The sequence below is a fragment of the Cynara cardunculus genome (assembly GCF_001531365.2).
Source record: "Cynara cardunculus var. scolymus isolate 2C chromosome LG 10, CcrdV1, whole genome shotgun sequence".
NCBI classification, from domain to species: Eukaryota; Viridiplantae; Streptophyta; class Magnoliopsida; order Asterales; family Asteraceae; genus Cynara; species Cynara cardunculus.
The window spans coordinates 21,751,329-21,761,169 of record NC_037537.1 but is presented as its reverse complement, the minus strand read 5'-3'; the positions used below and the strand labels follow the sequence as shown (position 1 = coordinate 21,761,169).

The following is a 9,841-nucleotide window of genomic DNA, read 5'->3' as shown; positions in this document are numbered from 1 at the left end:
CTCGTGTAGTCCACTTCGAGAAAATCTATGCACGTCTGGCCTCAATTGGAGGGAGTGTATTAAGGGTGTGTTTGATATGCAGACAGACTAAAACAGAACAAGACACTAAGGACAGGACAAGACAATTGTTTAGTGTTTAATAAGACAAAACTGGACAAGACAATTGTTTAGTGTTTAATAAGACAAAACTCGACAATACAGTTGTTTAGCGTTTGGTAAGGCAGAACTGGACGGGACAGAACAAAATAGACAATAACTAATTTACCCCTAATCAGTTGGTTATATATTTTGATTAATTATGTAATTTATTAAATTATAATAAAATACATATTTTTTTGTAACAAAATATATCATTAGAAAATTTTCGTCAAGACGATTAAAATGACACCAAAACAAGAATTGGAAAAACAAAAAGTTTATATAGTTTCCAATTTTTATTTTTGTACTTTTTCTATATATTTTTTATTATTAATATTTAATAAATTACATAAATTAATCAAATTATAGAAATCGTATAAAAATAATATTTTAAAGACAATAAAGATAAAATTTAAAGAATGAATAAAATGTAAAGAGGAAGAAGTATTTGAAGTTTAAAAATAGAATTAAAATTTATTTTGAAATTATATTGATAAAATATAAATCTGTCCCACCCTTAGGGTGCGTTTGGTACACTAGACAGGGACATGACAAAACATGACAGGAATCACTGTCCCATGTTAGGCATGAATTTTATGTGGAACAGAGTGGAACAAAGTAGAACATCCCTACCCCATGGAACAAGGTGGAACAGACTTATATTTTACCAATATAACCTCAAAATAAAACTTAATTTTCTTCTAAAACATCTAATAAGTCTCTTTTTTACATTTTATTCATTCTTTAAATTTTATTTATTGTATTTTATGTTTCTTAAATTTTCATTTTACTGTCCTCAAAATATTATTTTTATACAGTTTCTATATTTTTATTAATTTGTGTAATTTATAATATATTAATAATAAAAAATAATGTAGAAAAGAGATAAAAATAAAAATAGAAAACTACATAAACTTTTTATTTGGTATCATTTTAATTGTTTTAACGAAAACTTCAAATGATATAGTTTGTTATAAAAAAATAGTTATTCTATTATAATTTAATAAATTACATAAATTAATTAAAATAAACAACTCATCAAGACTAAATTGGTCATTTTATTTGTTCTGTTTTGTCCAGTTCTATCTTAACAAATGTTGAACAGTTGTTTTATCCTGTCTTGACACCAAACACACCCTAAGGTGGGGATGAAACAAGTTTATTCCACTATGTTCATGTTTGTTCCACATAAAAGTCATGTGAAACGTAGAACAATATCCAACGTTTTGTTCTGTCCAGTGACCACTTCACCTCTATATATAGTAGAACCTCTTTTCTCTCCTCAAAAGCTCTTTCACAAATTAATATAAGGTTTCACATATTCTCACACAAAAACCTGTAATACACACTGCAAGGTATAACATATAGAAATACTACAAAGGAAGTCCTTGAAACAAACCTACCTGCCCCCTGCCCCCTGCCCCTGCCCCTGCCCCGCTTGGAACAAAACAAGTCTGAAACATATATATGATGTACAAGGTGATGGTTCTCAGATGAATTGCTTCAGAAATTCTGTTGCCACTAGCCTTCCTCTTGTGTTCATTGACAACTTCAGTTCACTTATCTCTTTATCGATATCCTGCAAAAATCCCGATTATACAAATAACTTCCCATTTCATATACAAATTCGAACTCCGAGAATTTTTCTTCTTTCTTCCTTCAAAAGGATAGAAAGACAACCACAAGGGTGGTGTCTGATTGGTTTGAGCTTGGGCTCCAAACGTCAAAAGTGTCTGGAGGTCCCAGGTTCAAATCCAAGGAGGAATAAAAATCCCCCTGTGACCATGGAGGTTCAAATGCGGTGACTCCGGGCTACCTGTAAAGCAGGTGGTAGCCCTGGGATTAGTCGCTTGCATAGCAAGTTGGATATCCAGGTTAATATTAAAAAAAGGGATAAATTTCATCATCATGAGTTGCCATTAAAACAAGCATCTTAATACCTGAAGCTATGTCCTACCTCAATTAAGAGGACAAGTTCCACATTCTTTACTAAATAATTCCTAGTTTGACTCCATTTTATTATGAGCTAAACCTTGTGCTTTTGGTATGCAGACGGGACTAGACGGGACTGGACAGGATTGCACGGGCGAGAGTGAGGTAAGCGGGTGAAGAATTGTGGAAGGTTTTAATTTGACATGGGTAGTTTAATAATTTACCAAACTTGTCTCGTTTCCCTGCCTCTTGTTCTACTTATTTTGGTGGGACAGACAAAATGCACGGCTTCTTTCCTGTCCCAATGTAATGTCGTGTGGCCAAACGTGGGACAAGTTTTTGTACTAACCTGCCCCGCACACCAAATGCACCCAAAGGATTCCTACTTGGAAACAGAACCCAGTTGGATGCATACATTTTAGGGGCCGTTTACCAAACGCTTACTCGGGTAAGTGAACACAAAGCCACATTACTTTACCGGATGAACATGGTAAGAACCAAAAATATTACCCGGTAAGAGCGAGACAAGGACCAAGAGTCTTACCCGGTAAGTGAGGGTGACGACTCTTACCACATTAAGCGCTTACCGGGTAAATTGTTGCATACGATACCGTTTTGGTGGACTAGAATCTTACCCCGTGAGTAAATGATAGTGTTACATTTTGCCGGTAAGCGCTTACCGGTTAAGTGTTTGATAAACGGCTCCTTAGTCTCTACACTTAAATTTAGTTAATGCCTCCTATTTGAACCAATGCTACACATATCAAGAATCTTGTAAGTTCATCATGTGTTCTAAAGGTTATTTGAATCATAGAAACAACATTCGCAAAAATTGCAACGAAAATATGTGTACACAAGACAAATATGGAGCATGAAGTCGAAGGCAGTAATTAAAGTTCGTTGAAATCTTACTTCCATGAATTGCACAATGAAGTCAATAAGCTTGTACTTCTGCATCTCTTCACAGTGGTAATTAGTGATGAGAAAACTAATATCATAACCCTGAAAAAGGATAAAAAGAGAAATATGGTCATGAAAAACGATGAAGCCTTGGCATATATTCTCCATAAAAGATCACAATCTAATATTAAGAGGGTATTCATTTTGAAAAAAATGGCAATATCATGAACACAAAATTTGACTTTCTTTTAATCAATAAGTAAAATCAAACAAATATGCAAAGTTAAAGTGCAATCATATATATATATATATGTGTGTGTGTGTGTGTGTGTGTGTGTATATATATATATATGTATATGTGGACTGTGGTATCTCTTAGGGTGTAGATGAGATGAGACGGCTCATTAAAAATCTTGGTAAGCTTGAGCCAATCCGACTCACTTGAAAACCCAACCCAAGGTCAAGCCTAGTGCGGCTTGGACTTGTGCTGCACGTTGAGCCTAAATGAGACAAGCTTCGATGAGTTGAGTCTGTGAAATCTACATGGGCCACTTGGTTTAATTTATATTTACACCTATTTGTCTCGGCCTCTTTGGAAATTTTAATTGTAACTACTTGGAAGAGGGTTTACATGCAACTTTTCTTACAGATTGATTTTTGTTTGTATATAAGCCCATACAAACCAAGCAAAAGCTCAAGCTTATATCAGCCTACACAAGCTCATAGGAGCTGAGCCTATACAAGCCACAACTTGAGCTTGTGGCTTATTGAGCCTAGCCATGGACTTTTTGGCAAGCACAAGCCCGACCTGAGCCTACCATTTTTTCACAAGCCAAGCTTTGAGCCGAGCAAGCTCACGCTTGTCTCAGGAAAAATACACCCATAGAATATTTCAGTTGAATATTGTTCCTGATTCTACAATTGGTTAAATATGCAATCACTATGAAAAATCCTAGGTCTTCCCGTTCCATCATCTCGCTCATGTTCTTCATGTAGCAATTAGCATTCAGACAGAATGACTATCCAGTATAGAAAATCACTTTTTATCCTTCAAGCAAAGTTACTTTATAATCCCATAATCACATTTTCGTGATTAGGGATGCAAAACAATTTTCAATTGGCTAAAGTAAAGTTAAAAAACATAAAAGAATCTGCTCATGACATAAAAGGCGTTGCACACCTGTACTGGCTTTCTCCGTAATACTTGAAAAGCTTCTGCCCTCATCGACAAAAATCTAAGGAACTTTTTGGTCAGGATGTTTTCAAGCTCGTCTGCCTGCTTTACCTATGTACGCACCAAAATAGGAGAGTTGAAACGTTACTGATTTGATGCAAATAAGATGTTGCTCAACTAAGAAAATGGAAGCAACTGTTGACCTGCTGAAATACAAAAGGTAGCAAGGTTTATGACAATCTTTGTTCTTTAGTTTCAATTGAGCTTACAACAATCCCAAGATCAAGAATCAAGGTTCAATAAATTATACCCTTCTAAGTTGATCTTCACTACTAATTTTAACCAATGTGGTATATTTCAGCAACTAAAATTCGTTGGTTCTGGAGTCTAAATTAGACTATACACTGGAAGACAACTTTGTGGAACCAGCTGCACGATACAAATTACAATCAAGGCAACTAGGATGTCGATATAGTCTTGTCCATTGTCGTGTATATTATTTTCCTATAAATAGAATTCACAAGATAAAATAAGAATCTTAGCAACGACCGGAAATGTAAGCAAATTGTTGAACCACGCAAGTATTGTGTCTCCCATTTTCGTTTTTCACAACTATTGTTGTGTGTATATGATTATCAATCCTGACAATATATACTCCATTTGTCATGTAAATATTGGAAAGATTTCCATTCATTTTCATTTTCTTGGGATGTTCTCAACTTCCAGGACCTCTTTGCCCATTGTCATCATTACACAAAAGCTGATTAAATTGATTAGAGTTTACAAGACTTCTTGTATTGTCATTACTTAAGGCTACTTTAGACTTCTGTCAAATAGATATGTGCTCGGTCAATTGTTGCAAATTTCATGCGATCAAAGAAATTATTTATAAACTTTGATTTGGAAGTTCGAATCTTTTTTCCAGAACAGTAGGTGACACATCAGATGCCTCTTGTTCTCATCACTACATGAGCAACAAATATGTAAATGAAATGATTGATAAAACATTTACTGCAATTACCTTAAGGCTTATGCGTAGTGAATTAATAGAAGTTTCAATCAAGCATTTTTCAGCCTCATTTCGACAAATCAAAACCTGAAATGGAATAAGAAGATAAATAATCAACGGAAAAAACAAGCACTAGTACTTATACCATGACAATCAAAACAAAGGGAAAAGAGGAAAACATCATAAGAAGGGTGCAATGCTGATCTCTAACCACAATTTTAAATTAAAAAGGATGCCTTCAGACTTTGGGATAAAGATACTCTTTTCATCCCATGCAAATCGCAACATTACCATTTTTCCAATTTCTAAATTAGAAGTACACAATTGAGTAAGTGTAAATATAAATGCAAAAAAGAGACCATTTTCTTTGGCACTTTTTGTCCAAGGTTTCTTGCAAAGTGTAGTGTTTCTCTCTTTTCTCTCTTTTCCATTTCCGCAAGAAAGAGGGTTCATATGCAAAGAAAGCCAACAATTTTTTTTGTGAAGAACAATAACTGCAAAGGAAGATGTACTAGAGTGTCAATTTTATGCTTTACATGAGGAGGTAATTCCATCCCTTTGTCTATCCTCATTAATGCTTTACATGCGGAGGTATCACAGACTAATTTCAGCCTACATAAAAAATACTTTGTTAAGTAGTTCATATGAAGTACCAAGATTCTGTTCTTACAGGGTTGAGCAGAAGTTCCGGGCTGGTCCTGAAAATGGAAGAGAAAAATATTAAAACTTTTTGACATGAAGTTTTTCTTCACTTTGTTCTCTAGTCAATACATTGGGGGTCGAGGGATACAAAAATAAACATCATAAAATGAGTTTCAAAAGAAGGCTAATTCGAGTATCAGCTACATACTTCATCTCAACTTCGGGTTTGTTATGCCTTTCAACTTCTTGACAAGGGAAGTTCTGCAAAAAGGATATGACAACATTAGAGGAGATGTATGCATTCAAACCTCAAATTAGTAGTTACATAGCTCTGCTTAACCCTGATGTTGACGTATGCTGCAAGGATATGGGTGCATGACACGGATACATCAAGATTTGTTGAATCTAAAATTTGAGGATATTGGTGTGTGTACATGTGTGTGTATGTATAATTGTATATACAACTTTAAAATCTCATAATTCATATAACTGTATAGAACAAGCACATGCTTAAGGTTTTTTTCCTGAAGTCTATAATATTTATTTATGGCAAATTGAACTCACACACTTCTCAATTTTGGTGAGACTTGAACCCCTAACCCCAAGAAGGTGGGGTTACTAGGTACCGCTAGGCCAATGGCCCTATGGTCACCTGCTTAAGTTTGTGTCTTATCCCACTCCTATTTTATTTGGTGCATCTATGCTAATCTAAACTTTTAACTGGAAAATTCAATGCATGGCCTAGCCTCCTCTCACATACATTTGAACTTTAGTCTTAATTTCTAATTTTATAATTTGTGAACTTCAATCTCTTTATTTTTCTAGCCAAACCCCTTGCATATTCATTATCTGGTATGCCTGAACTTGTGGTCTACAATTCATAGATACAGGCAATGCCTCACCATTCAGCACCCTAAAGCACTTAAACACCCGATACAGAGATTCGGTAAGGTTCAAGCATCCGTGCTTCCAAGATGACTAGACAATCCAACTAATGATGCACAAACCCTGCTAACGAGTCCTATACTTCTCTTTTCATTCTTTTTTGGCTTCTCTAGCCGTAAACTTGTAGCACTTCCACCAAGAAAGGGACCAAGTTCCTTCTCCAACTTTTGAAACGTAAAAGGACATCTAACTATAGCATAATTGCTTACCTGCAAACACATGGCGGCCTCTAAAGTGTTTCGTATGCAAGTCAAATACAACCTCAATGAGCTTGCCTGCAAAACATGAAGCGTTAATTCCTACAAACACAAGAAAAAGTATGCCAACTTGGCAGTAAATCACCTAAAACATCAAAAACAAACATTAGAACTCTATTATGCATAAGAAGATACATGAGAAGAACACAAAAAATTCCACATTAGCTAATAAACATAAATCACAATCATGTCACTCACTCACCTATGTCATGATTTCTCACCTACATTTAATGATCCTTATGAGTTACGACTAACAAACAAAAACATACAAAATTTCATTTTCCCCAAATGTAGTTTATGTAGCATATTCAAACAGATCTTCGCAAGACAAAACACTGCCAAAAACACTTGTCTTAAACCCCACAAATCGTGGTGCACCTTTTGGTAGTTGATACACCAGGGTCGCCCATGATACACTTGCAAATATACACTCGTCAAGACAATAAATCTTTTGTGCAGATTGTGCATCCTGAACAACTGATCAAGTTAAATACCAATGAATAATGATTAAAAAGTTCATCGCATCATCCACATCTGAATCTGACACAAAATGACTTCAAAGAAATATGCATTCAGTTGAACTGTTGAAGCAAAAGCAACATTTACATACACATACATCTCCTAAGAATTGCTTTGCATCTTTCTAAAATACTAACATGAAATCAAAGTAAACGCATCAAATTGAAACTAAACGCTTATCTTCAGATTCGATTCATTCAGATGAATGCAAGAGGAATTGAAAAGTTGATGATACGACTTCAATCAATCTAGGGCTTTAAGTGTGAGTTTGTGGGTCAAAAAAACCGAATTGGAGTATCTAACACTTACCATAGATGGAGTGAAGATGCTGGATCGAGTTGAAGCACAGCGACGACTTCTCTCCTTTTGATCTTCACATCCGAGAACAACAAAAAGTAAAGAAATCAAAAAGATTGGAGAGGCAAAAAAGATCCGACCTGCCGGATTCGAACCAGCGACCTAAGGATAAGCTGATAGCTTGATGCCAACTACAGTCCTCCGCTCTACCAACTGAGCTAAGGTCGGTTTGTGATTTAAAGTATGAATCCAAATATTTATGCCTAAAATATCGATTTTTTCCTTATTAATTATATCTATCACAAATTAATTGTAGATATTTTTAAATGAAAAATAGAGGGGTATTTTCGTAACTTTTATAAATATGCAGCAAACAGATACATATGTAAACTCGTTTGATTCACATATAATCTATTTAAATTGTTCATATGTGAATTACACGGGTTCACATATGTACTATTTACAAATAGTACATATGTAAATTATACAGGTTCACATATACACTTGTCTGCCGTCTATTTATGAAATTCACAAAAATATCCTTTATTTTCCCCTTACTATGCGACCGAATTATTCGGTGTTTCATAGTTAAAACCTCAAATATTTGACCATATGAGAGCTAGGATCACTTCTCACACATTTAACACTTCTCAGATAAACCCCCCTCTCTCTCTCTCTCTCTCTCTCTCTCTCTCTCTCTCTATATATATATATATGTGTGTGTGTGTGTGTGTGTATATATATAGGGTATATTTCAAATGTAACCATGTCCATTTATACAACCAATGCAACTCAATCAATTGAGATATTTATGGAATTGATGAGAGTTCATTTATTATGATTTAAATATTTATGGAAGATAATTAAAGTTTATTAATCATGATCAATACTTTATATTATGAAATAATCAGAACTTTTATAAAATCACATATTCATCAAATTAAATGGACGGTTGAGATTGAGTTGCATTGGTTGTACAAATGTAAATGGTTGTATAATAACTCACCCTCTCTCTCACCCTTTATATATATATATATATATATATATATATATATATATATATATATATATATATATATATATATTCAAAGAGCATTGCACATAAAAATTGAAGGATATGAAATAAAAAGAAGTTAGAAAACTAAAGATTGTTTACCCAATAAGCGCTTCCCAATAAGATTCAACACTCTTGCTTGCATCATCAGGTAAAATTATTGTATATTAAAACAACATCATATGCAACAATTTACCTGATAAGCGCTAACTAGGTAAAAGTCGTCACACTCACATAACGAGTAAGACTCATGGTCCTTGTCATTGCTCTTACCAAATAAAATATTGGTATTTTCTTTGTTCATCCATAAGTTAAGTGACCCTGTAAATACTTAACGCGTATGCATTTAGCAAACAACCCCTAAATCTTCAAACCTCAGATAAAAAGCATACAAAACCTCCCAAGACTTACTTTATATGTCTATCATACGACACTATAAACCCATATATCCACTCCCAACACCTTCCCCTCCTCACCCCTTCAACCATGACACCTTTCGACCGTTCTCACTAATGTCGTTATGCGATCTTATGTAAACATGCTCAAACCATCGTAAATGTAGCTCTACAACTCCTAGTTATGTTCGAAAAAAAGCCTCGTTCAATATCATATCGAACAAGTCTATCTCAACAATGCAATTAACACAAATGTAAGGAGGTGATTGGTCAGGGTTATTCATGATATATAATTAGAATGATAACAACTCGTTGCTTAAGAAAACGTTATCCTCCTGTTCCGATAACTAAGAGTATATCCAATAGCCATGATATTTTAGAAATCTTGGAGACCTGGGAAAACTTTGTTCAAACAGCCATATTAAACTCTCGTCTAAAATAGAAAAAAATGATAGAAAATACATAAATCCTCAAATTTGGAAAAATAACGAGAAAATATGACGTATTTGTTGGAGATTTCGGTTTTTTGTATACTAAGAAGCTTCGTATATTAGAGCATCTCTAACAACTACACAAATA

General features: G+C 34.4%; 1 protein-coding gene and 1 non-coding gene across 2 annotated transcripts; both read right to left on the bottom strand.

Moving 5' to 3' along the window:
* Positions 1-1,416: 1,416 nt before the first annotated feature.
* LOC112518855 (actin-related protein 2/3 complex subunit 4) lies at positions 1,417-8,013 on the bottom strand. The gene is made up of 8 exons (XM_025126629.1): positions 7,826-8,013; positions 6,950-7,015; positions 6,004-6,056; positions 5,824-5,851; positions 5,166-5,240; positions 4,151-4,255; positions 2,983-3,072; positions 1,417-1,717 (listed from the first exon to the last, which is right to left on the bottom strand). Exons 1-8 carry the CDS (start codon positions 7,826-7,828, stop codon positions 1,628-1,630), a joined length of 510 nt encoding a protein of 169 aa, XP_024982397.1. The 5' UTR covers positions 7,829-8,013; the 3' UTR covers positions 1,417-1,627.
* TRNAY-GUA lies at positions 7,948-8,041 on the bottom strand. The gene is made up of 2 exons: positions 8,005-8,041; positions 7,948-7,983 (listed from the first exon to the last, which is right to left on the bottom strand). It is a non-coding gene; the product is annotated as a tRNA-Tyr (tRNA).
* Positions 8,042-9,841: the final 1,800 nt, after the last annotated feature.

Coding starts and splice junctions, on each gene's coding strand:
- LOC112518855 (XM_025126629.1), bottom strand. Junction 4,256..5,165: donor CACTACGCATAAGCCTTAAG/GTAATTGCAGTA, acceptor GTGCGTACATAG/GTAAAGCAGGCAGACGAGCT. Junction 1,718..2,982: donor TCATTGTGCAATTCATGGAA/GTAAGATTTCAA, acceptor GGATTTTTGCAG/GATATCGATAAAGAGATAAG.